Here is an 18844-nt window from a genome sequence, read left to right as displayed (position 1 = left end):
TTGTTCGGTGGAGATGTGATGCTGTGAGAAAAGTCCTGCTTGAAATTAACATCATCAACATCTTTCCCAAAGACCCCACTTATGCGTCACACTACTTAATTGTGATCACAGAATAGAATTCCACATACCCCACTTATATGTCTCACTCAATTAATTGTGATCACAGATCAGAACTCTTACTTTTGAGTAAAGTCAACAAGTCAACCATTACTCTCCAACTGGTTTCTTTATTTAGGTAAGCTCTAACTCTTCTCTCATTACTATTACACCGCAACTGGTTCAACCCATTTTCACACGTAGGATATATTCATCACTATTATTTATTTATTCCATAATCTTGTACTACAAACTCAAACTATTATTTATTTTTTGACCCATTATATATGTCTGAATTATTTACATCCTTTATCATTGATTAATATTTTTCAGCGGTTGAAGTTGAACACACAAGGTGGATTCTCCTATCTGGATTTTTCCATACATAAAAGCTAGGATTCGAACTTCTAACCACTTGCTAAAGGTATCCATGTCACTTACCACTCTAAGCAATACACACTTCTAATTAGCTTCAATAGTTGTGTGTCTAACCTTGTATTGTGCTTACTAAACAACCTTTCATGGTATGAGCATGATGGTTCAAAGGAGCTTATCACAATTTAGGATTTGGCTACTAAAATAGTTACTATGCATGTGTTTATTTAAATTGTGTATAGAAACTGAGTTTCCCATGTTTCTTGAGAATTTTGTGCTTGGTCTATGCTTTTGTGTATTCATATTGCCTTGTTACTGACTTTGTAATCTATGGAAAGTATATTTTTTGCCAAACATGTTGTTTCGGATAGGGGGTTGGGTAGCTCAACTAGTTTTAAACTAGGGGTTAAAGGATTTGAACGAGTTAAAAGACTCGGGTTTAAAATCTGGTCAAAGAAAACAATATGAAAACTATTTCCTATCCAAAAAAATTTAGTTTCTGATAAAGGTTCCTCTATTACAGGTCTCTTTCTCTGTTATGTTGGATTTTCTGTTAGCAATATGACTAAACTTGGCCCTCTTGAAGAGTCGCTTTTGAATGGTGAAGCTAGTGTAAACAAGGATTCTGATGCCAAAAACACACTAAAAACCTGTTATTCAAATGCTGGATTTTTCAGCATTCTTACTTTCTCATGGATGGGTCCACTAATAACTTTAGGAAGTAAAAAGACTTTAGACCATGAAGACCTCCCACTGCTTTCTACCAATGACAGTGCCTATGGAACTTTTTCTACTTTTAAGAAAAAGCTTGAGTTGGAGTGTGGTAATGTTAGGAATTTGACCACTATTAACCTCACCAAGGTGTTGTTCTTCTCAAATTGGCAAGGGATTCTTCTATCTGGCTTTTTTGCATTCTTGTTCGTATGTGCTTCTTATGTTGGACCCTACCTTATAGACAATTTTGTTCAATACCTCAATGATGAAAACAAGGTAAAAAATGAAGGCTATATTTTGGCTATGACGTTTGTTGCGGCAAATCTTATCGACTCTCTTTGTCAGAAGCACTTTGTGTTTAAGATCCAACAGGTTGGTGTTAGGGTGCAATCAATGTTGGTGTCAATGATCTATGCTAAAGGTTTGACTCTTTCGTGTCAATCAAAAGCGGAACACAGTGGTGGGGAAATCATCAACTTATTGACGGTTGATGCTGAAAGGATAGGTGACTTTTGTTGGTACATGCATGATATATGGGTGGCTGTACTGCAAGTTTCTTTGGCTTTGTTTATTCTTCATAGAAGTGTAGGGGTTGCTTCAGTAGCTGCTTTTGCCGCCACCGTAGTTGTGATGTTGCTAAACCTTCCTGTGGCATCATTGCAAGAGAGGTTCCAAGGTAAGTTAATGGAATTCAAAGATAAAAGAATGAAGGCGACATCTGAGATTCTAATGAACATGAGGATTCTTAAACTTCAAACATGGGAGATGAAATTCTTATCAAAGATTATTCAGATTAGGAAGTTAGAGGAGATTTGGCTAAAGAAATTTCTTGTTGGTTCAGCAATTGTTAAATTTATCTTCTCTAACGCCCCAACGTTTGTTGCTGTGGTTACTTTTGGTACTTGTGTTCTTATAGGCATTCCACTTGAATCAGGAAAGATCTTATCTGCACTTGCAACATTCAGAATTCTTCAAAATCCTATTTTTTGTCTTCCCGACACAATTTCAGTGATTGTAGAAACCAAGGTTTCTCTAGATAGGATTGTCGCGTTTCTTCGTCTAGATGATTTGCAGACCGATGTAGTGGAGAAGCTTCCACGCAGTAGTTCTGATGTAGCAATTGAGATAGAAGACGGAAATTTCACCTGGGATTTATCTTCTGTCAATACAACGTTGAAAAACATAAATATTAGAGTTTTTCATGGAATGAGGGTTGCCGTTTGTGGTACTGTTGGATCAGGAAAGTCTAGTTTACTTACTTGTATAATAGGGGAAATGCCAAAGCTATCTGGAACCTTGAAGGTGTGTGGAACAAAGGCTTATGTTGCTCAATCGCCATGGATACAGAGTGGAATGATAGAAGAAAATATACTCTTTGGCAGAGAAATGGATAGGGAAAAGTATGAGAGGGTGCTAGAAGCATGTTCATTGAAGAAAGACTTAGAGGTTTTACCATTTGGTGATCAGACCATTATTGGAGAGAAGGGAATCAATTTGAGTGGTGGACAGAAGCAAAGAGTTCAAATAGCTCGTGCTCTTTACCAAGATGCTGATATATATCTGCTCGACGATCCCTTTAGTGCTGTTGATGCGCATACAGGATCCCATCTATTTAAGGTACTATTTTTAAACTCTATGGTTTTCAGTACAATCTGTTGTTGTCTTTTTCATGATAAAGTAATTTGAGAATGGTAAATTTCGTGGAATTTTATGTTTCTGATCTCGATACCAAATCAGTAGTATATTTTACTCATAAGTGGGCAGGTAGTATATCTTGTAAAGTGGACTGTGATATTTAAACCCAAGTTGTACGCTGTAAACCCTAAGTTTCAATAAAAGAAAGGTGTTACAGCTGCTTCTGCAGTTGGAACAAAGGCACAATTGACTGAACTCGGCGAGTTTGTTTTTGTTTTCCGTTTTTTATTTTTAACCAGGGTTTTTGTTCTAACAGATACAGTTATAACATCATTAAATTAAATCAAGGATTTGGATTTTTCTTATTTCTGTGATATATGATATACTTCAATCTTCAAACATAATTTCACTAGTTTGATATATGATATACTTCAATCTTCAGGAGTGTTTGCTTGACCTTTTGAAAACAAAAACTGTGATATACATAACACATCAAGTAGAGTTCTTGCCTGATGCTGATCTGATACTGGTGAGTGATTTATATATTTCAACATGCTCATGAATTAAAAGTTTCAAACACTATAGGCTACTGTTTTATTAGTACGTTTCTCTTTCTTACAATTCATATTAGGTCATGAAAGATGGAAGGATAACTCAATCAGGAAAATACAATGACATACTTACGTCGGGAACAGATTTATGGAACTTGTAGGCGCACATAGAGCAGCATTGTCTTCAGTGAAGTCCTTAGAGAGAAGGAATACATTTAAAGAATCAAGTATTACCGGGGAAGACACAGGTTTATTAAGTGATTTTGAACTTGAGCAAGAAGTGGAAAACATAGATGAACGAAACGGGAAGTTAGATGAGACAGTTGAGCCGAAAGGCCAACTTGTTCAAGATGAAGAACGGGAAAAGGGTATAATTGGACTTAAAGTGTTCTGGACATACATCACAATAGCTTATGGAGGAGCTCCTGTACCTTTTATATTTCTTTCACAGATACTCACTGTGGTTTTACTGATTGCAAGCAATTATTGGATGGCATTGGCAACTCCTGTTTCAGCAACTGCAGAACCTGATATTGGAAGCCTTACTCTTATGGTTGTCTATGTTTCTTTAGCAATTGGAAGTTCCTTTGCCACCCTTGCAAGAACACTTCTTGCAGTGATATCTGGATACAAGACTGCCACCTTGCTCTTCAATCAAATGCATTTCAGCTTTATTCGAGCACCAATGTCTTTTTTTGATTCCACACCAAGTGGAAGAATTCTTAATAGAGTATGTCATAACATGTTGATGATTCTTCACGGTTTTTTTAGGCTTAATTGCAGTTTTAGTCCCCTATTTTCACTATTTTACGGAATTGGTCCTCCTATTTTAAAATTTGACAGTTTTAGTCCATCATTCAAATATTTGGTCTAAAATATGGTGATAAAACATGTTTTAAATTAAATTTATAAATGAATTTTTTAACAATTTCATCGATATTGGTATTTGCTTATCGTCAGATCATATACCACGCCGTTTAAAATATATCACATCATCAATTTTTAGACAAAATATGTGATGGATGGACTAAAACTATTAAATTTTAAAATAGGGGGACCAATTTGAAAAATGGTGAAAATAGGGGGACCAAAACTGCAATTAAGCCTTTTTTTAAAAGACAAGTGTTTACCTCATCATGGTAGAAACATATTTACTTCAATAATTGCATGACGTAGTTACTGACCTCGACTGTGTGATTTAAATCAATTGTCATGATTGTTTAAAATTGATTTGGTGAACGTTTAATCTGAGTTGTCTAATCTCAAATAAATGATCGCTATTTATTATTGTGTGAAACTGCATAGTATTATTATTGCATGCGAACTAGATCCCATAATGGCTTAGTACAACACTTTTGACAGTTCAATTTCTCTACAATAATTTAATTTTTTTTTCTTTTCAAATTAGCATATTGAATGTAATTGTTTGTCGATGTCTAAGTTTTAATTTTACTCTTTTGTTGCAGGCTTCAACAGACCAAAGTGCAATAGATATGAGCATTTCAAGTCTAGCATGGGGATTTACCTACCTTGTGGTTCAGCTCTTTGGATATGTTGCTGTGATGTCTCAAGCTGCATGGCAGGTGATTATAGTATTGATTCCTGTCATGGCAGCTAGCATATGGTACCAGGTACTCTCCCCATGTCATATTAAGTGTCGTTTAAGGTTACGTGCACTTCTCAATAAGATCAACGAGTGTGTTAAATTTTATGATAAAATTAGCTTCATTTACAAAAGTACCTTTGTTAACATAGTAGTTTGTGGGAAAAGTAAGACACGTTTTATTGGTAATCATAACTGACAAATAATGAGACGAGTAAATGTTCCAAACGTGATACTTAATACGAAACGTCTAACATATCATTCCACAACATTCAAGTTAAAGTCATGTTATCAAATGTGTTTGACTTTTTTTTTTTAATTTTTGATAATGAAATGTGTTTGACTTTAAATGTATGAAGTTACTCTCATTGATCAAATAGTTAAATGCACTTACTTAAATGAAAAATATGCATTTGTCTGCTATTATTGTGCAGAAAAGGTGTTATCTATTCTAATTTGCTAAGTAACAAAGGTCTTCTTTATATGCAGCGATACTACTCTGCATCAGCACGCGAATTGGCACGATTAACTGGTATATGCCAAGCTCCAGTTATACAACATTTTTCTGAAACAATTTCTGGATCAACAACCATAAGAAGTTTTGAGCAAGAATCAAGATTTAATGAAATGAATATGCAATTGATAGACAAATATTCGCAACCTAAATTATACAGTGGTAGTGCAAAGGAATGGCTGAGTTTCAGATTGGATCTTTTATCCATTACAGTATTTGCGTCCTGCTTGGTTTTCTTGGTATCTTTTCCAAGTTCAATAACTTATGCTAGTGAGTATTTCAATGTTAATTTACATACATTAACTAGTCAAACTCTCTCATTGTGACATTAGGCATAAAATTCATTTCTTACCAGGTATTGCGGGATTGGCTGTGACATATGGGATTAACCTAAGTGATACACAATCCGATTTAATTCGGGTTTTTTGCCAATTGGAGAACAAAATTATATCTGTAGAAAGAATACTTCAGTACACATCCATCCCAAGTGAAGCACCTCTTGTAATAAAAGACAACCGACCAGATCATTCTTGGCCGTCATTCGGAGAGGTTCATATTCAGGATTTACAGGTACTACAGCGTTCGATAACAATTTAAGTCTATCAAGACCTACTGTTGGATTGGAAGTTACCATCATATAGATTATATATGTAAACTTTTGCACTAATTTAAAATTATTTAATGCCATCAAAATATGTCAAGATTAATGTCATATACACTTGTAAATTACATGAAAATGAATCATTAGGTTATAAACTTTTACATTTTATGAGATTTGACACAAGTGATTAATATGTAATATAGTGATTTGACACAACTTTAACATTCTTCTAAAACATTGTTAATGGGGTATTAGTCCCCCACTAATACACCAATGTTACATTTGGTTTATGTGTTTACTAATAATGGCCTGTTTAATGTCACAAAAAAAAATCGCGTGTGTAGACTGCCTTTTTTGAGCTTATCTAATGATATATTAGCACTGGTGAGAGACTGTTTGGGAGAGCTTATGGAAACAACTTATAACATTTCATAAGTTATTTTTACCTTTTTTTCATAAGCTCTCTAGGATAGCTTATGAAAACAATTTTACCTTTTGTTATTGAAATAGCTTATACATAAGCACTTAAATGATAAACGCTTATGCTATTAGAGGACTTGAGCGTCTATCGTTGTATTTTAGATTGTATCTATCTTTAAATAAGGAATTGTGCGATACAGGTTCAATATGCTCCTCACTTGCCTCTTGTTTTACGCGGACTAACATGCACTTTTACCGCTGGAGCAAAAACTGGCATTGTCGGAAGAACTGGAAGTGGAAAATCAACACTAGTGCAAACACTTTTCAGACTTATTGAACCTGTTGCAGGACAAATATTGATAGATAATATCAACATTTCATTGATTGGAATCCATGATTTAAGGTTAAGATTAAGCATAATTCCTCAGGATCCAACAATGTTTCAAGGGACAGTAAGAAGCAACCTTGACCCGCTCGAAGAGTACACAGATGAACAGATTTGGGAGGTAAATTGGTTTTGTTTGACAATAAGAAATAACTGATCTCTTTAGTGCAAGTTATACAAATTTATATATTTGATGAAATATTTTAGGCTCTAGATATGTGCCAACTTGGAGATGAAGTGAGGAAGAAAGAAGGAAAGCTCGACCCCACAGGTTTGAGTACACTTCTTAACTTACTAATTATTTTTATTTATGGTTGTGAATATAACTTATATGTCACTTAATATGGGACGTAAGAAGTTTATAGCGAGTGTTAGAAGTCAATCCAATTTTTTGCAATGTATTAAATAACATCATGAATCACGAGTTTTGCAGTTACTGAGAATGGAGAAAATTGGAGCATGGGTCAAAGGCAGTTGGTATGCCTCGGCCGTGTTCTACTTAAGAAAAGCAAGATCTTGGTGCTCGATGAAGCAACTGCATCAGTTGATACAGCTACAGATAATATAATTCAGCAGACAGTTAATCAACATTTCCCTGATTGCACAGTTATTACCATTGCTCATAGAATAACTTCAATCCTCGATAGTGACATGGTTTTGTTTCTCAGCGAAGGCAAGGACCTGGTTTTTTCACTTCTTTATTTCATCATTTTTTACTCATAAACAAATGTGGACATGATTTTTCTTCATTTTGGTCATATAGGGCTTATTGAAGAATATGATTCATCAAAGAATCTGCTTAAGGATAAATCTTCATCTCTTGCTCAACTAGTTGCAGGATACACAAGGAGGTCAAACACTGGTTTTGGAAGTTAAGATCTGAAACTGTACAGAAAATAAGGGTATACAATTTAAGAATAATATTGTTTGTATGTGCTTTTAAGTATTACTGAAGCTTATGTGTAATAGAAGAAAGTAAACATTTGAGGAAAACATAAAAAGTCATACTTCAAATTATCATGTTTTGTTTTTCTTAATAAGTGTGACTTTTATATTATTATTTTGTTTATAATTTGGGACGGAGTGATAACGGAGAAACTTGATAATTAGATAAAAATAAAGAGAATGGATAGAAATAGAAAGAAATGAAGGTAATCACAATTCTAATCCAAGAATAGTGATTAACCAAGTGAAGATCGCCACAAGAAACGTGGTTTCCTGATAAGATCGATAGGTGGTTCAATCCAGAACCAAAAAGAAGCCAAGCTTCCAAAAACACACAAAGTGTAAAACTTAACAAAATTCATATATCTAACAAGAGTTACATGTCTCCTTTATATAGGAATGACTTATGATGATGTAATAAACAAAAAGTAATTCCTAAGAAAATAAAAGGATTTCAGCCACTAATTATAATCATAGTGGGACTGAATTATTACAAGGAAAATGCAAAATAAAGAAGAGATAGTGGGGTTCTTGAAAAGGAAGAATAATGGCAACTCCTTATTTCCTCTTCTATTATGCTTTAGTGCACCACTATCACATGTTTAATGTGTAGCTCTTTATTTTATCATGTCCTCCATTGCTAATCCATTTTACACCATTAAAGAAGCCGAACTAGATCTCGAGTCCAACATACAAATTGTAGATAATTCCATAAGCTTTCCAACGAGTCAAAGATCATGTCAATTGGACAAGTACAACTTCAGATATAATAAAAACAAGACATGCATATCTAAACCAACGAAAATGATATTTTCAAGCAAAATTAATTGGTTCTTTTTATTCCATGACTGAAATAATTCTTCTTGTTAAGGGATATAATCTTAGGATCACATCATTCCCTCCCTCTTCAAGAGAATTCGACCTCGAATTTGTTGCTCTATATCCTCCAGGGTCAAAAATAAATCTAAAGAATTCATCACATGTAACTTTCACTCTTGAGAAGTTTTCATTTCTATTGGAAAGATGTGTTTTCCTTTTCTTCCATTGTGATTCATGGACATTATTATCTTTCCAAGACTCATAATTTCTTTCCACTAGTTGAGAAAACACTTCTTCATTCGCTTGGTTGTCTTCTTGACATAAAGAAAAAATGTTAGGCAATTGAATAATATTAGAAGAATTCCAACATTTGACCACACAAACCAACTTAGAAGAAGATACTAACGTAGTTGTAGGCCATGACTTCCTAACATATTTCTCTTGACTTTCCTCTTTTTTTTCATTCTTTTCTTTTTCTTCTTTCTCTTTTTCTTTTCTTTCTTGCTCATTTTTTTCTCTCATTTTCTTTTGATCTTCTCTCACTTCACTAGGCTTCAATGGTACAAGAACAACCTTTTGGCCATGATGCACAAAAGAATATTTGTTGGAATACCCTTCATGGTTAACCTTTCTATCAAATTGTCAAGGTCTTCCTAACAACAAATGACTAACCTCCATAGGTACTATGTAACAGCCCCCGGGCCCCATCATGGCGATCCCGGTGCTTTACCTCACGACCTTCTCCACCCCCTCTCTAGTGGAGTTTTTGCCTTCCGTGGGAATCGAACCATGTACCCTGGGGTTCAAGTACATGTTCAATCCATTCCCACTAACATGTACTTGAACCCCAGGGTACATGGTTCGATTCCCACGGAAGGCAAAAACTCCACTAGAGAGGGGGGTGGAGAAGGTCGTGAGGTAAAGCACCGGGATCGCCATGATGGGGCCCGGGGGCTGTTACATACTACATCACACAACACAACATCCTCGTACTTCCCAATTTTAAAACAAACCTCAACTTGTCTATTAACAATCATTTCAACACTTTCATTATGCCATTGAATTTTATATGGCTTAGGGTGATGTTTTGTTTCCAAATTAAGCTTTGTCACTAAACGAGTACTAGCAACATTAGTACAACTTCCACCATCAATAATTAAAGAACATACCTTTCCTTGAACTAAACATCTTGTGTGAAAAAGGTTTTCTCTTTGAGTGGTGTCCTCCTCTTTGACTAAGTTCCCCAACATTCTCCTCACCATGAGTAACTCTCCACTAGGTATTTCTTCATCCATTTCTTTTTAATTTTTTTTTTGTAAACATCTAAAAGAGAAAATTAAAATGAAGAATTGTAATGTTAACAATGGAGAATGAAGATACTTTTGAAATTGAAAGAAATACTGGTCCAAACGAAACCTTGCTCTGAATACCAAATGATAACGGAGAAACTTGATAATTAGATAAAAATAAAGAGAATGGATGGAAATAGAAAGAAATGAAGGTAATCACAATTCTAATCCAAGAATCACTTGGTCTTGGTATTTATCTTGATAATTGATTATGAATTTATACCCTTTTTGGTAATTTACACATTAAAAGCAATTTTGATTTGATATTAGCCAAACAACATCAAATATTGAGAATCACTTTTAAATAATGTATCCAAACATAAATCAATTTTATTCAACTCACTTTTAACTCATATCAATTCTATCAAACTCAATTCTGTCAAAATCAATTTTTTTTTTTCAACGCTGAACCAAACATATACTAAGACGAATTTGACTGAAACATTGAAAATTGGTACATTAATTAATTGTTTACTTCACTTCACACTGTATCTTAGTTTCTGCAAAAGTCAAAGTCATTATTCTGTTGCATTTTCCTTTCTGAGTTTTTTGAACTTTCTTTCCATTGCAACAATGGCTGAACAAATCCCATACAGTGTCATTGTAAGCATCATAAACAAATTAGCTTCTTCAACTTTCCATGAATTTGCACGAATTTACGGTGTCAAAAATGACCTACAAAATCTCAACAAAACCCTAGAATCCATCAAAATTGTGCTTTCAGATGCTGAACATAAACAAGTTCATGATCCTACAATCCATCACTGGATCACAAGATTCAAACAAGTACTTCATGATGCTGATGATTTCCTTGATTATCTAACAATTCGAGATTCAAGAATCAAACTCAATAATAAGGTACAAAACTTGTTTTCAATTGAGAATAATCGACTTGCTTTTCGTGTTAAATTGGTTCGTGAGATTGATAATATTAGGAAGAAATTCAATGATGTTGCTGAGGATATGTCTAGGTTGAAATTGAATCATAATTTGGTAGTAATTGTTAAAGAAAATGAGGGTTCTTGGAGAGAAACTAGTTCATTTGTTTTGGAATCGGGGATAGTTGGTAGAGAAGAAAATAAAAATGAGATTATTGAGTTGTTGAAAGGAGAAAATAGTAGTGTTTCTTTTATTGCTGTTGTTGGTATGGGTGGTTTGGGAAAGACGGCACTTGCTCAATTGGTTTACAATGATGGTGAGGTGGAGAAGGTTTTTGATAAACGGATTTGGGTTTGTGTTTCTCAAGAGTTTGAAGTAAAATCGATTTTGAGTAAAATGTTGAAATCGTTGAAGAATGATCAAGTTGGTGATTTGGAATTGGATATTTTACAAAGGAAGATTCGAGAGGAGTTGAACGGGTAAAGGTATATGCTTGTGCTTGATGATTTGTGGAATGAAAATCAGTTAAAGTGGGATGAGTTAAGAACTTATTTGATGTGTGGTGGTCAAGGTAGTAAGATACTAGTGACAACTCGTAGTACGTTGGTCTCGCAAATAATGGGTGTGAAAAATCCGTATGTTTTGAAAGGTTTGAACAAAGAGCAATCATGGGATTTGCTAAAGAAGTTGACATTTGGTGAAGTGTTCAATGATGTGAGCCCGAATCTTGAATCCATTGGTGAAAGAATTGCAGAAAAGTGCGGCGGAGTTCCCCTAGCAATCAGAACAGTGGGAGGCTTCTTGCGAACTATAAATGAAAAAGAAGATCAATGGTTAAGTGTTTTAAACGGTGATGTTTGGAGGTTGTGTGAAGAAAGACAGAGTATTATGCCGGTGCTAAAATTGAGTTATCAAAACTTGCCATTGGGGTTAAGACAATGTTTTGCCTATTGTTGTTTATACCCTAAAGATTGGGAAATTCAGAAGAATGAATTGATTCAATTATGGATGGCTCAAGGCTACCTTGAAAGTTCAATTGAAACGCAATCCATGGAAGATGTGGGAAATCAATACGTAAGGATTTTGTTGATGAGGTCATTCTTTCAAGACGCAACAGTGAGCAAACACAATGAGATAATTTCCTTCAAAATGCATGATTTGATGCATGATCTTGCAAACTCAGTAGCCGGAAATGATTGTTGCTTGCATGCCGAGGGGAAAGGATTTATTGGAAGACCCATGCACGTTTCATTTCTATCGAGTTCCGCTTGTTCACTGGATTTTTCAGATGCAACTAAGATACGTACCATTCTTTGGGCCAAAACGAAAGTGGGAAGTATTTCTGATGCCAAACCTTCTATCACCAAGAACTTGAAGTATCTGCGGGCTTTTGATTTGTCATATTCTTCTATAACCAAACTGCCACAGTCGATTGATACATGCGGGCACTTAAGATATCTGGACTTGTCTAATTGCAAAGAACTAATTAGTTTGCCCAAGTCTATTGGCAATCTTGTTAGTTTGCAATCTTTGAAATTGAATGGGTGTCGGCAACTTGTATTTTCTACCGAAGTTATCACGAAGTTGATTAATCTGAGACACCTTGAAATTGAAGGTTGTAAAGCCTTTGCAGACAAGATGCCTCTTGGATTAGGACAGTTGACTTCATTGCAGTCCTTGTCAAGTTTTGTAGTGGGGGATGATGACACGGGGAACTGCGGCAAACTAAATGAATTGAAGGAGCTAAATAACCTAAAGGGTCATATGAGAATCAGTAATCTGGATTCAGTAAAAGACGTTGCATTAGAGTCGCAAGAAGCAAATCTGAAAACAAAGAAGTATATCCAAGTACTGGATCTGAATTGGGGGAAAAGCCGATATGATTGGATAGAAGAAGCACAAAACAGTGAGATCAACTTGCAGTTATTGGATAACCTCTGTCCTAATCAGAATTTGAGAAAATTGAGAGTGAGTGGGTATCCAGGAGTGAGGTTTTCAAGTTGGCTTCCTTCCCTAACTAATATTGTTCAAATCAACTTTTACCGTCTTTCCAATTGTCAGCATCTCCAACCATTGGAAGGACTTCCACGACTGAAGAAGCTTCACATTAGTGAAACAAATGAACTAAAGTACATGCATTATGATATCTCTAATGTGTTCTTCCCGTCTTTGGAGAAACTCATTCTCTTCGGCTGCAAGAATCTGAGGGGATGGAAAAAGTTGGGAAATGATGTTGACATCGACAACCATCATTCACTCCCTCCTTTTCCTTGTCTTTCATATTTGGAAATTTGGGATTGTCCAAAACTGACTTGCATGCCTACTTATCCTTACCTTACTGAGCTGAGGTTAATTTCTTGTAACGCGATGCCACTGATTGAAACATGTTCGGTTCAGCTTCAGTCTTCCTCCTTCAACCCTCTTTTTGGCCTCAAGCATTTGTATCTCACAGAAATAGACCTAGAAGCAATGCCAGAGCAGTGGATGAAAAATCTCAAATCTCTTGAGCGTCTCTCTCTTTCTGGATTTCCTGTTAGTGTGCCTATGATACGACACTTGCAACATATTTCTTCTGAACTTCAGGAACTGAGAATTTGTCAAGTCGACAAGCTTGATCTATGGAGAGATGAGGGCAGCGCTAGCTTTGAATGCCAAGTCCCTTATGGCCTCAGATCTCTGCAGAAAATATCCATAGAATTTTGTGACAACTTGAAGGCCTTTCCAGAGCAAATTTTTTACCTCCAATCACTTAAGCATATTAAGATTCTTCATTGCGATGATTTAGAGTCACTGCCTGAAGGCTTGCGTTCCCTTACAAATTTACAGACACTTCATATTATTCACTGTCACCGCCTACGCAACAGATGTCAAATTAAAATTGGAGAAGATTGGCCAAATATTGCTCACATCCCAGACATAATTGTTGGTTGATTCTTTTAAGGTAATAAAGACCAAAACTACACTGTGTTTCTCCAATTTTAACTTTAGGACACATTTAAACAATAGCAGGAAAAGTTCAGTTTTTTTATTAAGAATGTATTGTCTGATAAAATGTGAAGATTCCCTCGTGTTTCTGCAAAACTCCTTATTGCATCAATCCTTTTTTAAAAGTGAAAATTGAAGAACTGTCAAAATCTGTGCAAATTATGAATTTGTCGTGTGTCAATGATTCAGGTATTCACGGTTTGTTGTTAGATAATAGATTATTGGGCTTATGTGTTGTCCCTTTAGGTATTCTAGTCCTTTTAAGTTTTGCTATATATTACCTTTGTAATACTTATTTTCATAAGTAATGCTAATGGTATCCACTTTGAAATCTTTGTCCCTTTGTCTTCCCTATTTTGTATCTCAATTGTTAACAGTTGTATCCTTGCTTTTGATTAAGTTTCCCATGTCCTCAAGTGCAAATTGTCAGCTAGAACAATAGAAAGTTGCCCATTATCTTCAAACTTCAATTTGTATTTTCCTTAAGTTTGATTGTTCTAAAGCCCAATACTCCTTGGGTTTAATATGAGTTAAAAAAATAATAGTTAAATTATGTTATCTCTGTGTTTTTGCAGATGATTAAGAATGCTGCAAATTGAAGACAAGATAAATTATGCAGAATTGGACTGCTATAAGACTGGTCAATTTTCAACAATGCAAGAGCATTGTTGTCAATCACTGCAGAAAATAGAGGTTCGTTCAAATTCCGCTAAGTTACAATGCTATAGCTGCTATATCAAAATACTTTGTACTAGTATAAGAGGAAAAGATACTTACCACTGCATAATCTATTTACAGTTTCTCCCATCCTTGTTTTCAAGTTAATAATAGTATACTAAATATGTATCATAAATTTTTACACTTCACTCAATTGTCTTGTAACAAAAGGCACAAGAGCATTATATGTTAGTAGTTATACAAGATGAAGCCATGAAGGAAACTATGGCAGTAGTCAAGATGAAGACGTATAAGAACAATATTGATATCTTTTATGTATAAATCAATAATGATAGTATTTTCTTTCCGTGTAAACAAGAATTATGCATTATCATAGATGAAAAAATTAAATGAAAATAAGTGGAAAAACTGTGTAGTATTTGATACTGTTGTAAGTAAATCTGATTTATTTTCTACTTTTGTAACATCTAGACCAAAGAATTATAAAGTTAAGCACTCTATACCCTATTATGAAGCTTAACATTAAAGCCAAATTGATCCACTTGTGTGACTCTTTGAGACCCTGTTGTTTTAAGAACTCAGCTCCATATAATATGCATTCACCATTGTTGTTAACCTCTATGCATCTCCTTTTCCCTTGCTCGCCTCCATACTCATTTATCATAAGGCACTCAAATGGATACTTGAATAGACTTATGTAGTGCATAAAAATCCAGTAACTAGGTATTTTTTCCTTCGATATGAAATACCCTGAGAACAGAAAGAATGACCCCATTAGACCGGCAATCACCGAGCTTCCAAGGATGAAATTCGGCACTAGGGCGCTGAAACAAGCCACGAGAGAATTCGACATTAATAGGACCAACCAAACCACTAAGGAGAAGTAAAGGAAACCATCAATGTCTTTCCGTAATCCTACTAGCCAATAAACTGGAGTAGTATATAGAAGACCAACCAGTAGAAGAAAAGGAAGAAACACAAGTGTATTTGCTAAAACATATGAAGAAACTCTATAAGCTCCTCTTGAGGTCTCTCTCATAAAAGTTCTTCTCTCCTCTAAGAAAATAGGTAACCCTTCTGTTGTTGATGATAACAAAAAGGTAAGGCTGAAAGCGAAGAAGCCGCTTCGCGTTTGTAATGCTATTTTACTTTGTTTGTTGCCAACATTCAAGAATATGGTCCCCAATACAAATCCAGCTACTAAGGCCTGTATGACCCTTGTAACAAAGAGTTGCTTGGTTCTGAATATGTTGCTGCAAAATCTTTGTCCTAGGATTAAAATCTCTTCCATTGGAGAATTTGAGTACGAAATAGCCTTTTCTTTGACAATCATAGAGCACTGCATCATCATATTGTGATCTTGGTGATTTTTGTCATTGAGAAGAAATTGATTGTTCCCAGATTCTGAAGTATGTATAACCAAGGTTTGCATGGCTTCAAGAGCGAATTCTAGGACATTGACATGGTTGGGAATGCGGTGACCGGATAAATTGAGCCTTGCCTCGAGTAGATTCAATGAACCATTATGCATGACAAATCCATCAGATAGCAAAATGAGGCTATCAAGTAGCTCTAAGATTCGGAAACCGGGTTGGTGGATAGTTAAAACAACCGTCTTACCTTGATTAAATGCCATTAATCTAAGCAATGAGATTACTTTAAGAGCTGATGCTGAATCCAAGCCTGAAGTTGGTTCATCAATCAAAATAATTGCAGGGTCATGAACCAAGTCAACACCAATAGAAACTCTACGCTTTTCCCCGCCCGATATACCATGGTCTGATCCATTGCCAATTCTTGAATCTGCAATAGTATCCAACCCAAGCTCCTTCATCAACTCTGCAACTCTCATAGCAGCTGCTTTTCGTCCCCCGGGAAGCCTCAACAAAGCACTATACATGAGCGTCTCTCTAACCGTAAGTGATGGAAACAAAGCATCTTCTTGTGTGACGTAGCCGGATTCTCTTCTGAATCTATTTACATCCATAGGCATGTGATTGACAAGTACTTGTCCCAAAACTTTACATGAGGGTATTCTCCCAGCAAGAATTTCAAGCAGTGTTGTTTTTCCAGCTCCACTAGGACCAGCAATAGCAGTAACCTCCCCTGGCCTTGCCTCACAATTTACATCCTTCAAAATGAACTTTGAACCTCTCTGAGGATTCAAACCGAAACAAAGAGTTCTAAGTTCATCAAGTTGGCTGCTTAATCTGTAGGATAAGTTTTTGGTTTCTAATCTGTATGAAGTTTTTCTGTTGCATGAGATGGGATTGAAAGATGATCCCATTGTTGTGTTTGTGTGCATGCTAAGTGAGAGAAGAAAAGCATGTATTGCCAAAGTTATGTGAAGAATAATACACAAAGCAAGAGAGGGAGATGAGCTAACACACCAAACTGTGAGCTAGTTATAAGCTAAGAAACCAACCTAGATTATTATGTAATATGCAATAAATGGACATTGACATTTTGTATGAGATTTGACTTCATCTACTTCTATATTTTCTATTGAAGTGTGGTACTTGAAAAGTGTTTGGTTAGTTTAAATTTTTTGTTCCACAAAAAATAGTAGATAGCTTATAAGCTAGATTAATACGAATTAGCTTATAGTAAATAGTTTATAAGCTGCTAACTGAATAAATTTGTAATGTTTATTAAAATTAGCAGTTCAACCAACTTATAGTATAAAATGACATAAATCACATATGTTTAATTAATATTTAATTTTTTCATGTAAGGTGACATAAGAAAAATTAAGAGGAAAAAAAATGATAAGCTATCAGCTCGTGAAATAAAAAAGTTACAAATAGGTATTTTTTTTATATAAACTTATAAGTTATAAGCTTAAAATTTAGAGCTTAAGAAAATCAAAGGAAAAGAAGAACATAAAAATGCATACATGTAGGAAGCTTTTCTGGTGAGCTGAATATTGACTGTGCTATGTTGGTGTTTGGTTGCCCCACTATCTTCCCAATGCATCATAGGCTGAGACAGCTCAAAGTTTGGTTGGTGGAAGATAAAAAGTATGAAATAATATTCAAATATAGTTTTACAAGTTAACTATGATCCTTTTTAAATGTGATTAAGAAATATCTGTTCACAATATTGTAAGTTTATTAATATAACGGATTGATATTTGTACATAAAGTCGAAAATAAATAAATGGGTAAACCACTGAAGAAATTTGTTTAATCAGTGACCCAAATTTTTGGTTTGTTTTGATGAGCATCAATGACAAAAATGAATGGACCTACAATCCGTACCAATTAGTTAAGAGTTCAAACTTAAAACGTTACCAAACAACTTCAATGAATGTTTTCTAAAATCGATTGTGTTATTTGAATATTAAAATAGTAACATCGTATATGATGTTATATGTATTTATATATTTATTTCTATCTTTTTTAAAAAAAAAATTATCTTTTATACTTTACATGCATTTCCAAAAGAGACACAAAAAACACTAGACTATTTGACAGCAATTTTTTGATGTTCAAACATAATTTTCTTTTTTGAATTGCTAGAAAAAAATAGAACAATGAATAATTAAAAAAATTAACAAAAGGGCTAAATCTCATGAATAATTAAATTATTCTCTTTTTTAAGAAAAATAATTAAATTTTCTCTATTATACGTAAATATTGCCTATTTCTCAAATCAAATTTTATCGAATTTGAAGTGACCCATCAACTTTTCATATTCATAAGATTATGTACGGATATAATTGAAAGAGAGAGCTCATTACCAAGACCCTAATCAACATGAGAGAGAAGAGAAAGGTTCTGTTAGAGTTTCCGGACACTAAGAATGGACGTCGTTTTCCTTATCGAGAAACACCATTCAACCGAAAAGTCTATCACAACCTTGGTGGACCTTAAGGTAGAAGCAAGCTCAACTGGTCCTTAGAAGAAACATCCTATGAGTGCCCTGAAATGCAATATTATTTCCAAATTTACCCCTTCCATATTTTAAAATCCTAACGGAATTTGTCCGGCAGCTTGAATTTGGGCAACAACGGAAGTACATGAAGTGCATCCAAATTGTGGGCATAGAAGGGAAGGAAACATGCTGGAAATGGATAGCAAAATGATTGTTAAATGTTGATGGGTTGCATGACATGAGGATGATTCAGAGTATGGTGCCATCCTTGCACAATGCAGAGCTATAACTGCCCATCACCCCAACTCAATTGCCTCTAATTCAAACATCTATATTTTCATATGGTAATCCTATGATGACATCCTTATGTACAGTGTACATTTCTTGGAGAGTGATATGAAATAACAGATTTGTTTTTC

The 18844-nt window shown here is 34.8% G+C and overlaps 2 protein-coding genes and 1 pseudogene across 2 annotated transcripts; 2 read left to right on the top strand and 1 right to left on the bottom strand.

The window, feature by feature from the left end:
- Positions 1–43: 43 nt before the first annotated feature.
- LOC123895097 lies at positions 44–7931 on the top strand (annotated as a pseudogene).
- A 1760-nt stretch (positions 7932–9691) lies between these two features.
- On the top strand, positions 9692–15013 carry LOC123895094 (putative disease resistance protein RGA1). Its single transcript, XM_045945291.1, has 2 exons — positions 9692–13827; positions 14447–15013. Exon 1 carries the CDS (start codon positions 11376–11378, stop codon positions 13815–13817), a length of 2442 nt encoding a protein of 813 aa, XP_045801247.1. The 5' UTR covers positions 9692–11375; the 3' UTR covers positions 13818–13827; positions 14447–15013.
- Positions 14995–16854, bottom strand: LOC123895095 (ABC transporter G family member 10). Its single transcript, XM_045945293.1, has one exon. It carries the CDS (start codon positions 16852–16854, stop codon positions 14995–14997), a length of 1860 nt encoding a protein of 619 aa, XP_045801249.1.
- Between the last annotated feature and the right edge of the window lie 1990 nt (positions 16855–18844).

The sequence above is a fragment of the Trifolium pratense genome, linkage group LG7 (genome assembly GCF_020283565.1).
Source record: "Trifolium pratense cultivar HEN17-A07 linkage group LG7, ARS_RC_1.1, whole genome shotgun sequence".
Classification (NCBI taxonomy): Eukaryota; Viridiplantae; Streptophyta; class Magnoliopsida; order Fabales; family Fabaceae; genus Trifolium; species Trifolium pratense.
Note: the sequence above shows the minus strand (reverse complement) of the source record. Positions and strands in the feature narration are given on the sequence as shown.